General features: G+C 50.7%; 1 protein-coding gene across 1 annotated transcript; it reads left to right on the forward strand.

Moving 5' to 3' along the window:
* The first annotated feature begins 11,542 nt into the window (after window positions 1-11,542).
* On the forward strand, window positions 11,543-13,094 carry LOC109734094 (uncharacterized). The gene has a single exon (XM_020293322.4). The coding sequence runs from the start codon at window positions 12,009-12,011 to the stop codon at window positions 12,858-12,860; it is 852 nt and encodes a 283-aa protein (XP_020148911.1). The 5' UTR covers window positions 11,543-12,008; the 3' UTR covers window positions 12,861-13,094.
* The last annotated feature ends 5,774 nt before the right edge of the window (window positions 13,095-18,868 follow it).

Consider the following 18,868-nt stretch of genomic DNA (forward strand, 5'->3'; position numbering starts at 1 on the left):
AAAGATCTGCATGCCACCACGGAGGTGCCTCCTGAGCCCTGGCCCCACGTGGCTGATGGTTTTGGGGACGTGGGATCAAGGGTGGCTCGCCCTGTTGGTGTTTGGGCGCGCTGCCCCGGCAAGGGTCTTGCCGGGGGAAACTGCTCCGCCCCTCTGCTTCTTTGCGTTCTTGGTCTTGGCGTTGCCCTGGCTGTCTTGGACTTTGGTTTTGCCTTGGTTCACCTCCCCTGCTCTGCTTGGTGTGGCCGTGGGCGCGGCTCCGACTGCCCGTGCACAGGTAAAGGGGTACAAAGGTGCGCCCCTTCTTTTGTACACCGACAATGTTCCTCTCATTTCCTAGATTTTTATGACCACACATGTTATTGTTAGAGTTGATATGAGAAAAATTGGTATCTAATGATTGTTAGAATAGATATTATGAGTATAACCTCATGATTGCTATATGTTACTCTCATTTCCAGGATTTTTATAACAACGCATGTTATTGCTTAGAGTTGATATGATAACTGTAGTAAGTGCTATGGTAGAATATGAGTAGGCCCTGTCATATGTGTTTTCCTCTCATTGTTACATGATGTTTGAACCATGATATATTGCTAGAATATGAAAGCCATTGGCTTATTTTTTTTTAACTTGGGGTATGATTATGACCACGGCATTGCAATTCTCTGTCTATGATATGTGTCACTGTTATAATAATCTTAATTCCATACATACTCTGCACATGATTGTTTATTTTTGTCCTTTTGGTCTCCAATTTGAATTGTTGCAACAGACGCAAATGCGCTGGCCTTCATGATTCCAGGACCTGGAATCATACCAACCGATGGGTGGTGGTTTATCGCTCGTTCAGCTGACGGTGGTCATTTGATGCTCATTTGCATGTACCAAATTGACCAAACCATTTCATCAAACCACATGCAATACAATGCCTGGGGCGTTCGTGACATTGATGGCTATGGCTGCTTCGTGTTCGAGAAAGATCCCAGCTCCGTTGGGCCAGGCGTATTCAACTGGAGGCGGGTTTACAGCCTCGGCAACCACTACATGTTCCTCGGGCTCAATTATCCGATAATCCAACCAATCATCGATCATATCACCGGCGATGATTACCGTGCTATGCAACTTCCATTCACCAGGGGGGACTGTGTTTACACATCATACCATGGGTTTCATGAATCACCATATCCAGAGATTCGTCGACACACCTTGTTGCGAGATAATCTTCAGTGTGTGAAAGGCATCAAGCTTCAATGCGATGGATGGCTTTTGCAAACCCGACATGCGGCGATGTGGTTCATGCCAACAGCAAATATGCACAACTTGATTCGTACTGATATGTAGACTGAGCCATGTATTCCGCTGCTGTAGCACGACCCTCTTTTGTTGGACTGTTGTTAGTTTGAAGCACTCCTCTGGTTTGAAGGATAGATACCTTTCTGGGATCAAGTGCATCCTAACTCACCTGCGCAGGATGTACTGATAATGATGATGGAGATGTTGTGCAGTATATATATGTATATATATATATATCACTTAGGCTTCAAGTGCGTACTTGTTATGTTAAACCTATGATTAAAATGTGACACTAAATACGACTAGTAAGTAGTACAGTAGCAGTACTAGTATACGTCGGTCAAATTATTCATCATGTCCACACATTGAATTGACGTGACAACATGCTGCGCGTGAGGTGACACAAGAATCCCGGCGGCGTGTTCGGGTATTCTGGACTTCAGATTTCGAGTACCACTTATCTGTCGAAATCTTTCATCATTCACTTAAAACAGTCGATTGATCATACATTGAGTACCATATAACTGGAATTAACCCATGCAAGTCGAAGAAGGATTGGCCGGTGCTGCCGGTTGGCGTCAAGTTCGATCCCACAGATCAAGAGCTGATCGAGCACCTTGAGGCCAAAGTGAATGCTGACAGCGCGAGATCTCACTCTCTCATCGATTTTTTCATACCAACCATCGACCGCGAGCACGACATATGCTACACCCGTCCTGAGAAATTTCCAGGTAAGACACCGATCGGCCGTCTACTTGCACAAACATATTCCTTTGTTTATAGCTCTATTTTTCTTTTTAGACGCAGATCTGGTGAAGCAATTACAATTTGACAGTTAATAAAAAGTGAAACAAGTGACTGCAACATGCCAAAGATGTTATGAAAATGCCAACTACGTACACTAAAACCTGTATTCGACAATACTGCAGGTATCACACTGAGTGGCCTAAGAAAGCATTTCTTCCAGCGCAATTCCAGAGCGTTCAAAAGGGGCACGTGGACGCGCCGCAAGATACAGTCGGAGTGCGGCATGCACGCGATGTGGCACAACACCGGCAATACCTTGCCGGTGATGGTCAACGGCCGGCAAACGGGCAGCAAAAAGGTTCTGGTGCCGCACACCAACAAGAACTTCGACCAGCAGAGGACCAACTGGGTGATGCACCAGTACCACCTCGGGGACCTGGAGCAAGAGAAGGAGCGGGAGCTGGTCCTTTGCAAGATTTTCTACCAGACAAACACTAGGGCCAGGAGTAAAAAGATTATAAGTTAGTTTGGTATTGGTACTTGTACTACCTTGTCGTCCGCAAGTTGGTATTGTTGTTAACGATCTTTTGGTATGAACTTGGCATTTGCTTCCAACCATCATGCCGAGGGTCGACGTGGATATAAAGCTGATTCATTTGCTTCGAAACGAATTTTCAGGCACCTAATTTTTATTTGATGGGTAGCATAAGCACTTGTCGTTCGAATTCCCAGTTCTCCAAATTTTTCGAAACAAGTGCATGCTCTTATTATCACGATGAAAAAACAATATCCCTGCTGCATCCCAGTTATCAGTCTGTACTTGCAGAATTCTCTCGTTTATTGAGCACGTATATTGTTTTTTCAGGTCGAGCAAGTTTCAACTGGGCTGTAGACTGCTCAGGCTTGGTTTTGTTTTTAACAGGCCCAGCCCATGACGACAATGGGGCACAAAGATCCAGCAGGTATCTACTGGCCTCTGGCCCGCCAGCGTTAGTTATATTTTCTCTTACAACATCCGCAGGCACTTTTTTTACCGAATCAAACACACAGCCCATTTCTATTTTCCTTTTGAAACGCATGTCCTACATCCGTTTTCTAATCTCTACCTATAGTTTTACTAGTTCATATACACGTATCATTATATTGAAAATACATAAAATTCACTTTTCATATTTACATCCTTATTTTTGTTGTTGTTTTCCCTCCCAGCGCTGATTTTTTTACCACTGGTTTTCCCTTAAACCAACTCAATTGTCCCACGTCTTATTTGCTTACAAAAACAAAACGATTTTTTTGGCAAATCAATAAGTTCTTATAAAATGTTTATCATTTCGGGATTACAAAAGTTTGGACTCCAGCGAAATATGCAAAATAAGGTTGAACTTTTTGACCGTGGTCCTGGGTAGAAAATGGGTTGTAATAAATTACTTAAGAATTAGCAAATGGGCTGCAAATTATTAAAAAATAGCAAATGGGCTCTATGTTGTCTGCCACAGATTTGGAGGCTCACTTGTGGGCCTACTAAGTTCATGCGTACACAAGGTTTATCAAAAAAGAAACTTAGTCAACAATCGACTCTACCAGCGTCAGACCGTTAGATGTCAATCTAACGGCAATCGTGCTTCTTCAGTCTCTGATCTTCCTGCCCCAGCCGCCCAAACCAGCGCCATTGGAGCCGCCTGCTCCTGCCTCCCGTGGCCGGCTGTGCTGCCGGGCAGGCCTCACGGCCCCATCATATACTTGCATCCCTGGCCTGTCTATCCCTCTACTCACCCACACCTCCTGTTATTTTCCGGCGACGGCAGCCGAACCAGTCAACCCTCGTACTCTCCATCGCGTGGGCAGCCACTACCGTGTCTTCCCCGGCTCCGTGTCGTTCCCTTCGTAGGCCTTGCCGTCGTCCACCGCCCTGGTGCTCTCGGCGCGGCGTGGTCAACGTGGTCAACAAGCGACATCCATCGGAAGTGGATTGTACGTGGAGAGGCTGACAGCTAGGTCCATGGCCGCACACAAGGAAATGCCTCCTTATTACGCGCAAAATAATGATTCCTCCACCTAACATCTGGGACCCGCCGGAAGGGCCTCTATATTTCGTGAAAAAAACGTTCCCTCCGCTGACAGGTTGGACCCCCCAACTATATCTTCGCACGCAAGGAAGTGCCTCCTTATTGCGCACAAAAAAATGAATACCCCCTGCCAGCTGGGACCCACCATAATGGGAGGCTGACTTGTGGGCCTACTAAGTTGACGGGGACGGAGGGCTTTGTCAACTTAGTCAATATGAACGATTCTAGCTCCAGTGACTGTACGATGTCCATCCAACGGCCTTAGTGCTTCTTCAACCTCTGGTCTTCTTGCTCCAGCCGCCCAAAGCAGCATCGGTCGTGCCGCATGCTCCTACCTCCCGTGGCTGGCTGTGCTGCCGCGGAGGCCTCACCGCCCCCTACTATTCCCACCGCTGGTCAGGCCCTGCGGCGACGCCAGCCTCACACCGCAGCCGAACCAGTAAACCCTCGTACTCCTCTCCGCGCGGGCTTCCACTGCCGCGTCTTCCCCGGCTCCGCGTCGTCCCCTTCCTAGGCCTCGACGTCGTCCACCGCCTTGGTGCTCTCGGCGCGGCATGGTCAACGTGGTCAAGGAACGGCTTCCATCGGACGTGGACTGTACGTGGAGAGGCTGACAACTGGGTCCACGGCCGCAGCAAGGAAGTGCCTCCTTATTACGTGCAAAATAATTATTCCTCCACCTGACAGTAGGGACCCACCGGACGGGCCACCGTATTTCGCGAAAAAACGTTTCCCCCTGATTGCTGGGACCCACCAGCTACATTTTCACACGCAAGGAAGTGCGTCCGGGCAAAAAAAACGATTCGCCCCCTGACTGCTGGGACCCACCAGCTACATCTTCGCAGGCAAGGAAGTGCCTGACAGTCGGGACCCACCTGGTCGAAGCGTACGTAGCGTTGTCATTCTGGTCGTGAACGTGTACGTACATACTAGTCGATGTAGAGGCGCGCACGTAGCATGTACACGTACGTACAGCGGCCAGTGTGCAAGAAAGAAAATACGGCCACGTACGTACATACGAGCAGGGTCTCGAACGCCTACTCGCACATACGTACGGCCAGGGCTCGTGTACATGGCTGGGTCGGAACGGAGAAACAACGTCGTCGTCGTGTTCATGGGGAGCCAACCGGCTGGGTCGAAACTGAATGCGTCGTCGTGTTCATTGGGAGGGCTTGGACGGAACAGCCGATGGAAACGAGGCCTGGCGTACCGCAGAATGGAAGAAACGGCCTTGTGTTCGACCGGCCACGTTCGAAACGGGATGCTGTTCATCGGGAGGGGTCTGGCGTACCACAAAATGGAGGAAACGGACCTCCTACGGTCGAAACGGGGGTCCTGTTGATCGGGAGGGGTGTGGCGTACTGCAAAACGGAGGAAACAGACTTGTGTTGGAGCGCTACGGTCGAAACAGGGGTCCTGTTCATCGGGAGGGGTGTGGCGTACCGCAAAACGGGACTCCACGGGATATTGTTCATCTCCACCGTCGACCCCCTCCAGCCTCCACGGGCTACTGTTCATCCACCGTCGACCTCCTCCAGCCTCCACCTGCGACTGTTCATCCATCCTCCACCGCGCGCTACTCGACCGGCTATTGTTCAACAGCCCTCTCCATGGGCTCATGTTCAACCACCCCTCCACGGGCTACTGTTCATCCAGCCCTCCACCATCTACTGTTCATCCTGCCCTCCAAGGGGTGGTCCTGTTCATCCTACCCTCCATGGGGGTCCTGTTCATCCAGCCCCAACCGGCTCGAACGATCGGGGTCCTGTTCATCCACCCCCACCGGGAACTGTTCATCCAAACCCCCCAGCAACGCTCACTGTTCATCCAGAGGCAACGCCACGGGGTCCTGTTCATCCACCCCCACCGGGAACTGTTCATCCAAACCCCCCAGCAACGCTCACTGTTCATCCAGAGGCAGCATCGATCGGCTTCAGTTAGCAGTAGTAGCGAAGGAATAGCTCGATCGGGTTCAGTTAACAGCCATCGATCGATCACTCGGGTTCAGTAACACGTAGCCTGCAGTGCAATCGCTCGGGTTCAGTTAGAGCCCAACGCCTCGCTCGGGTTCAGTTAGAGCCCAACGCCTCGCACCCACGCGCGTGCGTGTATGAGAGAAACGCGCATCGCTCGGCCCCGACCACCCACCGTAACCGGGAACACCCCGATATTTTCCTCGCCCTCGCTTCTACCACGGTTTTTTCCGTCATGGACGGCCCAAAGAATGTCATGCAGCTGCGTCTCCGGCCCGCCCAGGACGAAAAGCCCATTTTCTGTCATGATTTTTTGTCATAGAAGTAGGACCCCACCACATCTATGATGATACCATGTTTTGTCACAATTATCGTCATAGAAGTGTCATAAGTATGACAGAATTTTTTTTCGTTTGGCCCAAAATGTCACGAATGTGTCTTTTTTTTGTAGTGTGACAAAGGGAACAACGTATGTTGTTATGCGGTTTGACCGATAAATATCTTCGTAGAATATGTAGGAACCAATATGAGCATCCAGGTTCCGCTATTGGTTATTGACCGGAGATGAGTCTCGGTCATGTCTACATAGTTCTCGAACCCGTAGGGTTCGCACGCTTAATGTTCTATGACGATTTGTATTATGAGTTATGTGATTTGATGACCGAAGTTTGTTCGGAGTCTCGGATGAGATCGGGGACATGATGAGGAGTCTCGAAATGGTCGAGACGTAAAGATCGATATATTGGAAGGCTATATTAGGACATCGGAAAGGTCCGAGTGATTCGGGTATTTTTCGGAGTACCGGAGAGTTACATGAATTCGTATTGGGCCTTAATGGGCCATACGGGAAAGGAGAGAAAGGCTTCAAGGGTGGCCGCGCCCCTTCCCCATGGACTGGTCCGAGTTGGACTAGGGAAAGGGGGCGCCCCCTTCCTTCCTTCTCCTTCTCCCTTCCCTTTTTCCTATTCCATGTGGGAAGTAGAATCCTACTAGGACTAGGGAGTCCTAGTAGGACTCCACACTTTGGGCGCGCCCTATGAGGGCCGGCCTCCTCCTCCCTCCATCTCTTGGTCGTGTGCGGTGCCCCCCTCCACCATAATCCACGTCGGTCATATTATCGTAGTGCTTAGGCGAAGCCCTGCGCCGGTAGCTTCATCATCACTGTCATCACGCCGTCGTGCTGACGAAGCTCTCCCTCGACACTCTGCTGGATCGTGAGTTCGTGGGACGTCACTGAGCCGAACGTGTTTAGATCGCGGAGGTGCCGTACTTTCGGTGCTAGGATCGGTCGATCATGAAGACGTACGACTACATCAACCGCGTTGTCATAACGCTTCCGCTTACGGTCTACGAGGGTACGTAGACAACACTCTCCCTCTCGTTGCTCTGCAACACCACGATCTTGCGTGCGCGTAGAAATTTTTTGAAATTACTACGTTCCCCAACACTATCATGTATGCAATGCTATGTACCAGGCCTGATGTGTGCCTTGCTATCAGTTTAGCAGGGAGGTACCAAAGTAATCCAGGAGTGGATCACTGGACAGCAGTCAAGAATATCCTGAAATACCTGAAAAGGACTAAGGATATGTTTCTCGCATATGGAGGTGACAAAGAGTTCGTCGTAAACGGTTACGTCGATGCAAGCTTTGACACTGATCCGGATGACTCTAAGTCACAAACCGGATACGTGTTTTTATTAAATGGTGGAGCTGTCAGTTGGTGCAGTTCCAAGCAGAGCGTCGTGGCGGGATCTACGTGTGAAGCAGAATACATAGCTACTTCGGAAGCAGCAAATGAAGGAGTCTGGATGAAGGAGTTCATATCCGATCTAGGTGTCATACCTAGTGCATCGGGTCCAATGAAAATCTTTTGTGACAATACCGGTGCAATATTCTTGGCAAAGGAATCCAGATTTCACAAGAGAACCAAGCACATCAAGAGACGCTTTAATTCCATCCACGATCAAGTCAAGGAGGAAGACATAGAGATTTGGAAGATACATACGGATCTGAATGTTGCAGACCCGTTGACTAAGCCTCTCTCACGAGCAAAACACGATCAACACCAAGACTCCATGGGTGTTAGAATCATTACAATGTAATCTAGATTATTGACTCTAGTGCAAGTGGGAGACTGAAGGAAATATGCCCTAGAGGTAATAATAAAGTTGTTATTTATATTTCCTTATATAATGATAAATGTTTATTATTCATGCTAGAATTGTATTAGCTGGAAACTTAGTACATGTGTGAATACATAGACAAACAAAGTGTCACCAGTTTGCCTCTACTTGACTAGCTCGTTAAATCAATGATGGTTATGTTTCCTAACCATAGACATGAGTTGTCATTTGATTAACGGGATCACATCATTAGAGAATGATGTGATTGACTTGACCCATCCGTTAGCTTAGCATGATGATCGTTTAGTTTGTTGCTATTGCTTTCTCCATAACTTATACATGTTCCTATGACTATGAGATCATGCAACTCCCGAATACCGGAGAAACACTTTGTGTGCTACCAAACATCACAACGTAACTGGGTGATTATAAAGGTGCTCTACAGGTGTCTCCGATGGTGTTTGTTGAGTTGGCATAGATCGAGATTAGGATTTATCACTCCGGTTGTCATAGAGGTATCTCTGGGCCCTCTCGATAATGTACATCACTATAAGCCTTGCAAGCAATGTAGCTAATGAGTTAGTTACGGGATGTAGCATTACGGAACGAGTAAAGATACTTGCCGGTAACGAGATTGAACTAGGTATTGAGATATCGACGATCGAATCTCGGGCAAGTAACATACCGATGACAAAGGGAACAACGTATGTTGTTATGCGGTTTGACCGATAAAGATCTTCGTAGAATAAGTAGGAGCCAGTATGAGCATCCAGGTTCCGCTATTGGTTATGGACCGGAGACGTGTCTCGGTCATGTCTACATAGTTCTCGAACCCGTAGGGTCCGCACGCTTAACGTTCGGTGACGATCGGTATTATGAGTTTATGTGTTTTGATGTACCGAAGATAGTTCGGAGTCTCGGATGTGATCACGGACATGACGAGGAGTCTCGAAATGGTCGAGACATAAAGATTGATATATTGGACGACTATATTCGGACACCGGATGAGTTCCGGGGGTCACCGGATATTTATCAGAGTGCCGGGGGGTTGTTGGAACCCCCGGGGAAACTAATGGGCCAACATGGGCCTTGTGGGAGAGAGAGGAGAGGGCCTAGGGCTGCCCCCCCTTTGGAGTCCGAATTGGACAAGGAGGGGGCGCCCCCTCTTTCCTCCCTCTCTCCTCTCCTTCCTTCCCCCTTCCCCCTTCCTAGTTGGATTAGGAAAAGGGGAGTCCCCCTCTCCTTGGCGCGCCTCTAGGCCGGCCGGCCTCCCCCTTGCTCCTTTATATACGGGGGCAGGGGGGCACCCTAGAACACACAAGTTGATTGTTTCCAGCCGTGTGCGGTGCCCCCCTCCACCATAATCCACGTCGGTCATATCGTAGCGGTGGTTAGGCGAAGCCCTGTTCCGGTAGCATCATCATCACCGTCATCACGCCGTCGTGCTGACGAAGCTCTCCCTCGACACTCTACTGGATCTTGAGTTCGTGGGACGTCACCGAGCCGAACGTGTGCATATCACGGAGGTGTCGTACCTTCGGTGCTAGGATCGGTCGATCGTGAAGACGTACGACTACATCAACCGCGTTGTCATAACGCTTCCGCTTACGGTCTACGAGGGTACGTAGACAACACTCTTCCCTCTCGTTGCTATGCATCACCATGATCTTGCGTGTGCGTAGGAATTTTTTTGAAATTACTGCGTTCCCCAACACTCATGAGGTTGAACAAAAATGATGACTCAAGCTCCAACAATCCATTCATTGGATGACGAAGAGAAAAAAAGTTGCGGGGAAGGATTGACGAGCCACCATGCCAATGATGAACCATCAACTGATAGGAAACAAGTGGGAGAAGGGGAGGCCGTCCGTGACGCCGCGGCGACTAAAATGTCTACCACATGGGCGGACATTTTTTCCAGAAGGAAGAAAAATAAAGAGGAGAGGTACAAGCTAACGTTGGATGCACAAAAAGAAAGAATAGACTGGAACCCGGAGAGGATGAACAACAAGTTACAAAATTGAGAGGGAGAAAATAGACTCAAAGAAGCAAGAGACGCGTGTCAAACGAGAGCTCGACCTACGTTATGCCTTACAACTCATAGACTCGGTTTAATCTCCGCCGTCGATCTACATCCCAAAATCACAAACTTTTCATAGACGCTGTCCATCCATCCATTCACGGATTCACGAGGAGGAAGAAAATGGGCAGCCGTACGTACCCGCGTCACAAAGGCAGGCAGCCGGACCGTGGCACGACAAAACGGGCGCATCGAGGTACCGACAGCCGACTCGGAGAGGGCGATCGCATTTGCTGCCACCGAGACTCGGGAGAAGCATCTCGTCACCCACCCGCCACCGTCTCCAAGATCACGGGGCTCCGGGCATGCCCGTATGCCCGTCCACGTCCGGCGCGCCCGTTTCAAGGCCCCATTGAAAACAGCGTGCTGCATGCGGCAGGTTCGAGAGTGGTCGTGCTCACGAAACCACACTCGACGTCGGGCTCTGGTGCGTTTTCTTTCTACTCCCGGTGGTTGGGGTCTGGGGCGATCTTCAATGGGCTAAAGAGGATGCGATGCCTCCCTGGTGACATGTGAAGCAGAAGAGGTCAGAAGAGAAGAAACTAGTCGAGCACGAGCAGAGGAGGAGGCTCTGTCCTCGCCCACACCGCCACGGCAATTTTTTCATCCTCGGCCTCGGGTACGTACGTACGTGGGAACTTTTGTTGCGTGCCCGTGAGGCCGTGATTACTGCGCTGCTGCACGCACTGACCTGGCCCGCGTGGAACTCCGCCTCGCCTTCTGCACGCGCCGCTGCCAAGTGGGCAGGGCCAGAGCCAGAGCCAGGGCAGCGGCGCGCTTCTGGAACCCGAGGGCACGTGAAGCGAACGAGACGCGCTGTTAATGCCTCCTGGTCAACGTACGTGGTAACTGACTAGTAGTAGCACCGGTGATGGGCACCGCTATGAGTCCATGACACGGCCGAGAAAACTGGTTGTAGGTAACCGGAGCGAGTGGCTGGCACACGCGGTCCGGTGGCATCAGGGGAAGAACGTGACGAGCGGAATGGGCCGCTACGCCACGCCACACCCGGCCGAAAAATGAAGGGGTTCACGTGCACGTTTGCCGCTCCGGAAGAGAGTAGGAGTATCTCCGTTATCCATACTACTCTCTGGAAGTATACGTACTTTCGATAGCAGGAGTGTGTCGCGTCGGGTCACGAGGCTGTCAAACGTTCCAGTCCAACGCAGCTTTTACAGGAGGGGTCCATAAAATCCAAGACCGCTAGATATCCCAAGTACTATCACAGTACTGTATGTAGCTTCAGTGTTAGTAGTAAAAAAGAGAGTATGTAGCTCAAAGACTGTTCTGGAAAATCAAAGCCCTGCTACTGACTGATCACGCCAAGACAGTGGTAGTAGCTCGGTTACGTTACTGTAGCGGTAGAAAGACGACAGTACGTGGAGTCCAAAGCACTACTACTACAGTGGAGGAGCAGCATCACAGATCGACAGATCGATAGGGCGGTCCACATCCGACTAGGATACTCGCTCTTAACCAATCAGCCCGACTGACCCGCTTAAAAACCCAACTAAATTACTCCCGCAGACGCATCTCTCCACCCTAAACAAACGAAGCCATTTGAAAACCACCCCGACTCCACTTTGCCAGCCTACAAGACCTCCCCGCTCCTCCACCCCGGCCTCCCTCCCTCCCCGGGTCCGCCACGCCACACCACGGTCACCACCGCGCCCAAGTCCAGCCAGGGACGGCAATGCACAAAGCAGCGGCGAGGAGTGAGCCATGAGGTGCCGGACGCACCCCTACGAGAGCGCGGTCGGCGTGTGCGCCGCCTGCCTCCGCGGCCGCCTGCTCGCGCTCGCCGCCGCGCAGAACCAGGCGCCCTCGCTGCCCCCGCCGCCGCCGCCGCCGGAGCCCGTCCCGCTCTTCCCAAGGTCGGTGTCGCCCTACGTCTGCCCGCGGAAGTCCGACGCCGCCTCGGGGCCGGGGCCGTGGCGCCACCCGTCCAGCCGCCTCTTCTTCCGGACGCCCCAGGTCGGGCCCGGCACCGGCTTCGAGGAGGGCGACATCGGGTTCCAGATCAGGCGGAGGCGGAGCAGCAAGCTCTCCGCCCTCGCCGCGCTCTTCGGCGGTCACCGCCAGCACCAGCACGACGGATCGGAGGAGAAGGGCGCCGATGGCGGAAAGGAGAGGAAGCACGGATCTTGGCTCGCCGGGATCATGCCGCGCGCGCGCGGGCGCCGGAAGGAGGAGCCGCCCACGGAGTCGCCTCGGCCCCCGCGGCGGCGCTCCTCCCGCGTGATCAGCAACCGGGGGCTCTCGCCGGTGCGGTGCTCCTACGAGGGCAGCGAGGAAGGCGGCTCGGTGGCGGACTCGCCGTGGCGGCCGTCGCCGATGCGGAAGACCCCCTGCCGCCGCCTCCTGGGCGGCGCCGGGGCCGGCGTGTCGGGCTTCGCGGTGTGCATCAGCCCGCTCGTCCGCCCCAGCCCGGCCCGGAACCACCACCGCGGCCCTCCGGACGCCCCCGCCCTGTCCGGCGAGCTCCGGCCGTCGCCGCTCCACCAGCCCTCCGCCGGGTCGTCGCTCCACCACTGCCGCTCCTGGAAGCTGGCCGACGGCGGCCGCTTCCGGTGAGCCCACCTACCGTCCCGCCCCGCATATTCCGATCGTCCGTCCCAGATTCCTCAGTCAGAGGCCATTTTTTTGGGGCTTTCCCCCCTTTAGCTTTACTTGTAAACTGGAGAAGGAATTTGGGGCCCGGATAGGGGCTCCGTTCCGCTGACATGTGGGCAACTGTATTGGTGCCTGTCAGCTGAGCATGCTGTAAAAAAAGCTTCATGTGTCTGTGTATACTGAGTAGTTCATTTATTTGCGTGTCAGATTATCACAGTATTTTTTGTGTTTGAGATTCTGCGATGGATCTATACATTTAGCAGCAGCGTGGTCATGTGGGTGGAATTGAATGCTGGCTGGCATTATGAACGGGGGGGATCTAGTGTCTTGGTGGAGGGCTGACACCATCACGTTCGTTTTTTATATGCACATGTCGTCATGAGCCGTCCATGGTCTATGGAGTTGTTGATCGGTAGATGTAGAGGGGTCTGTTGGAATGGATGGATCAGGGTTCCGGTGACGGAAATTTGTTACTGCAATCGTCGTTGGTGCTATTGGGTTGATGTTTCCATCAGTGCGATTGTGTCTTCCGGTTAGATAGTCCTCAGTCCTCACGATGACAATATCATGGCACACGCTAGAGAAGCGGTCTCAAAGGCTTATGGAAGCTTCCGATCGCTTCTCGAACAAATTAGCACAGCACAGGTTGCGTGACATTGCAACCGCAAGCTTCTGACTTGTGCGTTTCTTCCACAAGGTCGGTGCAGTGCAGAGACGGTGCCGAAATGGTGGTACTGATTCCAGTTGACTATTACGCGATGTCCTCATCAAGTAGCGGATCGCGGGTGCGTTTCGGGGAACCGTGGCGTGAGGGTGCCACGGGACACCTGGGCGCCCAGAGGTCAGCCCGTTCACCGCCCACTCGCTCCAGGTCAACTTCCGATCTACTGTTCCGCTGTCTCAGACAACAAACATTACTTTTACATCGCAAAAAAAAAAACATTTCTTTTAGGAAATCTCAGACAAGAGCTGCGGGGTGGAATTGGAAAGAAAGAGCTCGCAATCATTAGTCATGGAGTTTTGCTTAGCTAGAACCCACCGGCACTGGCACCTACCTGGGCAGGGCAGTTGAGCTCGTCGGCGCGAGCGTCTGGACAGAATTGACAGGCTCGTCGCGCACTCGCCCGCGAGCTTTACTTATCGCGGATCATGGAAAAGCCCCCCAATTATGATCGCTTTGGCCGGGAAAGATCGCCGCCTTTTGGGTTTCTATAAGTTGCTCGGTGGTGGTGGTGGTGGCCGGTGGCCTCCGCGCGGAGGTTGCGATCCGGTGCATAGCGGTGGGAGCGGCTGGTGCACGCACGCCGTGGTGCTCGCCTTCTGCTTGCCTGCGCGTGTGCCACCGTGTGGTGTGCTCCTCTGTCACCTCGTGTTTTTTTTTGGAAATAGAAAAACCTGTTTACGAGGAAATTCCCACCGGATAGGCCCATAGCGATAGACGACCAGCTAGAGGCCCAGCCCAATAACACCAGGCCCAACTTAGGACCTCTACGGGTCAATCCCAGCCCGTGATGATGATACCAAGCCCATCGGCACCCTGACCCTAACCTTCAGTCAGGTGTGGCTGGCGATACTCGGAGGTATCTGTTGCTTCATGCAAGACAATAGCTCGGCTCGACTACAGGGAGCCGAAAGTGCGTCGGCACACAAACCATGTGGGTTCGTCACGTTGATGTAATGCACTTGGTTTTTTTACTTTTATTTTTATTCTGGAAATACTTAGTACATATATACAAAAATAAATCACAAAATGTTCATGCAGTGTAAAAAATGTTCGCTCAACATTTAGAAAATATTTGTAGCACTAAACAATTATCTGCCATTTTAAAAATGTTCACGTGTTTCGAAAAAAATACACGTGACCTTTAAAAAAATGTTATGCAACACAAAGAAATGTTCATGTAAATCACAAAATGTTCTGTACCAGCCACAAAATGTACATTACATTTGTAAAGTGTTCAAACTTTTCAAACATCTGTTTGTGACATTTAAAAAAATACAATATAAAAAAATGTTCGCATAGTTTATTTTTTTGTATCATTAAAAATACATCTCAACATTTATTTGCAAAGTGCTTAACTCATACTCCCTCTGTAAACTAATATAAGTGCCTCACGGGTCCGCAGTCGTTCTTTTCCTATTCTTTTTTATCGCATGGATTGAGAGCTTGCCTACTTCATACCCGGGCATGCTCAACTTTCTCTACTTTTCTTCCTCCCTCTCTAATTTTCTTCTTCTTTGCCCAAGGAGGAGCCGGGCTCCTCTGCAGGCATCTGTTTTGGTCCGCATGCATCAGATCGAGCCATTTTGGACCACCCAAGCGTACTTGGATAGTTGTGGCAGCTGTCCATGGTGTATCATTGGTTGCTTTCTGCTGGTGGCCGGTGGCCTACACCGGAGGTTGCGATCCGGTGGATCATAGTCGGTTTCGAAGCGTGGGGGAGTGGCTAGTGCACGCTCGTCATGGTGCTAGCCTTCTGCTTGCTTGATCGTGTGATGCGGTGTGCTGCTCTGTCACCTGTAACTCTCTCGGCTCGCAAGCTCCCCCTAGTTTAGCTTCAGCATTTAACATATTTTTTCTGCTTTTTTAGTTGAACATATTTGTTTCTGTATGTTCACAGAAATATGTTCTTTTAGGCAAACAGAAAGACCTGTTGACGAGGGAATTCCCACCGAGGATAGGCCCATCGAAATAGATGACCTAGCTAGAAGCCCAGATCAATAATACCAACGTCCAACCCAAAGGTGTGAGCATCGCCAGGTAATGACCTTGTGCGTGAGCATCATCATCAAGGGACCAATAATGACCTGGCTCGATATCATCATCAAGGGACCAATAATGACCTTGCGCGTGAGCATCGCCAGGTAAAACTGGCGCATAAGGTCTCGTATAGGAGGTCTCAATAGCCAGGTCACAAGAAGGTCAAAAAGGTGTGTCATAAAGGCTATCGGGCTATGTCTCGCTTTATGCGAGACAACAACTATGTGGGAGAAACTATCTAAGGGGTCTCCCTTCGGGGGTTCACGTAGTGGTCACTGAGGGAGTCCTGGACTAAGGGGTCCTCGGGCGTCCGGCCTGTTAGCCATGGGCCGGACTGATGGGCTGTGAAGATACAAAGACCGAAGACTCTACCCGTGTCCGGATGGGACTCTCCTTGGCGTGGAAGGCAAGCTTGGCGTCCAAACATGAACATTCCTTTCTCTGTAACCGACCTTATTGTTGGAAATATGCCCTAGAGGCAATAATAAAATGGTTATTATTATATTTCCTTGTTCATGATAATTGTCTATTGTTCATGCTATAATTGTGTTATCCGGAAATCGTAATACATGTGTGAATACATAGACCACAACATGTCCCTAGTGAGCCTCTAGTTGACTAGCTCGTTGATCAACAGATAGTCATGGTTTCCTGACTATGGACATTGGATGTCATTGATAACGGGATCACATCATTAGGAGAATGATGTGATGGACAAGACCCAATCCTAAGCATAGCACAAGATCGTGTAGTTCGTTTGCTAGAGCTTTTCCAAATGTCAAGTATCATTTCCTTATACCATGAGATTGTGCAACTCCCGGATACCATAGGAGTGCTTTGGGTGTGCCAAACGTCACAACGTAACTGGGTGGCTATAAAGGTGCACTACGGGTATCTCCGAAAGTGTTTGTTGGGTTGGCACGAATCGAGACTGGGATTTGTCACTCCGTATGACGGAGAGGTATCTCTGGGCCCACTCGGTAATGCATCATCATAATGAGCTCAATGTGACCAAGTGTTTGGTCACGGGATCATGCATTACGGTACGAGTAAAGTGACTTGCCGGGAACGAGATTGAACAAGGTATTGGGATACTGACGATCGAATCTCGGGCAAGTAACGTACCGATTGACAAAGGGAATTGTATACGGGATTGATTGAATCCTCGACATCGTGGTTCATCCGATGAGATCATCGTGGAACATGTGGGAGCCAACATGGGTATCCAGATCCCGCTGTTGGTTATTGACCGGAGAGTCGTCTCGGTCATGTCTGCATGTCTCCCGAACCCGTAGGGTCTACACACTTAAGGTTCAGTGACGCTAGGGTTGTAGAGATATTAGTATGCGGAAATCCGAAAGTTGTTCGGAGTCCCGGATGAGATCCCGGACGTCACGAGGAGTTCCGGAATGGTCCGGAGGTAAAGATTTATATATGGGAAGTCCTATTTTGGCCACCGGAAAATGTTCGGGATTTTTCGGTATTGTACCGGGAAGGTTCTAGAAGGTTCCGGAGTGGGGCCCACCTGCATGGGGGGACCCACATGAACGTGGGTAGTGGGGGCAAGGCCCCACACCCCTGGTCAAGGCGCAACAAGATCCCCCCTTAGAAGGAATAAGATCATATCCCGAAGGGATAAGATCAAGATCCCTAAAAAGGGGGATAACAATCGGTGGGGAAGGGAAATGGTGGGATTTCTTTCCCCCACCTTTGCCAACGCCCCAATGGACTTGGAGGGCAAGAAACTAGCCCCCTCCACCCCTATATATAGTGGGGAGGCGCATGGGAGCTGCACCCCTGCCCCTGGCGCCTCCCTCTCCCTCCCGTGACACCTCTCCCTCTCGCTGAGCTTGGCGAAGCCCTGCCGAGATCCCCGCTGCTTCCACCACCACGCCGTCGTGCTGCTGGATCTCCATCAACCTCTCCCTCCCCTTGCTGGATCAAGAAGGAGGAGACGTCTTCCCCAACCGTACGTGTGTTGAACGCGGAGGTGCCGTCCGTTCGGCGCTCGGTCATCGGTGATTTGGATCACGACGAGTACGACTCCATCAACCCCGTTCACTTGAACGCTTCCGCTCGCGATCTACAAGGGTATGTAGATGCACTCTTTTCCCTCTCGTTGCTAGAAGACTCCATAGATTGTTCTTGGTGATGCGTAGAATTTTTTTAATTTCTGCAACGATCTCCAACAGTGGCATCATGAGCCAGGTCTATGCGTAGTTTCTATGCACGAGTAGAACACAAACTTGTTGTGGGCGTAGATGTTGTCAATTTTCTTGCCACTACTAGTCTTATCTTGTTTCGGCGGCATCGTGGGATGAAGCGGCCCGGACCGACCTTACACGTACGCTTACATGAGACAGGTTCCACCGACTGACATGCACTAGTTGCATAAGGTGGCTAGCGGGTGTCTGTCTCTCCCACTTTAGTCGGATCGGATTCGATGAAAAGGGTCCTTATGAAGGGTAAATAGAAATTGGCATATCACGTTGTGGTTTTGGCGTAGGTAAGAAACGTTCTTGCTAAGAAACCTATAGCAGCCACGTAAAAAACTTGCAACAACAATTAGAGGACGTCTAACTTGTTTTTGCAGCATATGCCGTGTGATGTGATATGGCCAAAAGGATGTGATGAATGATATATGTGATGTATGAGATTGATCATGTTCTTGTAATAGGAATCACGACTTGCATGTCGATGAGCATGACAACCGGCAGGAGCCATAGGAGTTGTCTTAATTTATTTATGACCTGCGTGTCAACATATAACGTCATGTAAATTACTTTACTTTATTGCTAAACCGTTAGCCATAGTAGTAGATGTAATAAATGATGAGACAACTTCATGAAGACACGATGATGGAGATCATGGTGTCATGCCGGTGACGACGATGATCATGGCGCCCCGAAGATGGAGATCAAAAGGAGCAAAATGATATTGGCCATATCATGTCACTATTTGATTGCATGTGATGTTTATCATGTTTTACATCTTATTTGCTTAGAACGACGGTAGCTTAAATAAGATGATCCCTCGCAATAATTTCAAGAAAGTGTTCCCCCTAACTGTGCACCGTTGCGAAGGTTCGTTGTTTCGAAGCACCACGTGACGATCGGGTGTGATAGATTCTAACGTTCGAATACAACGGGTGTAAGCCAGATTTACACACGCAATACACTTAGGTTGACTTGACGAGCCTAGCATGTAC

The sequence above is a fragment of the Aegilops tauschii genome, chromosome 2, assembly GCF_002575655.3.
Source record: "Aegilops tauschii subsp. strangulata cultivar AL8/78 chromosome 2, Aet v6.0, whole genome shotgun sequence".
NCBI classification, from domain to species: Eukaryota; Viridiplantae; Streptophyta; class Magnoliopsida; order Poales; family Poaceae; genus Aegilops; species Aegilops tauschii.

Bases quoted from the DNA above. Each gene is read 5' to 3' on its own strand.
- LOC109734094 (XM_020293322.4), top strand. From the start codon at position 12,009: ATGAGGTGCCGGACGCACCCCTACGAGAGCGCGGTCGGCGTGTGCGCC.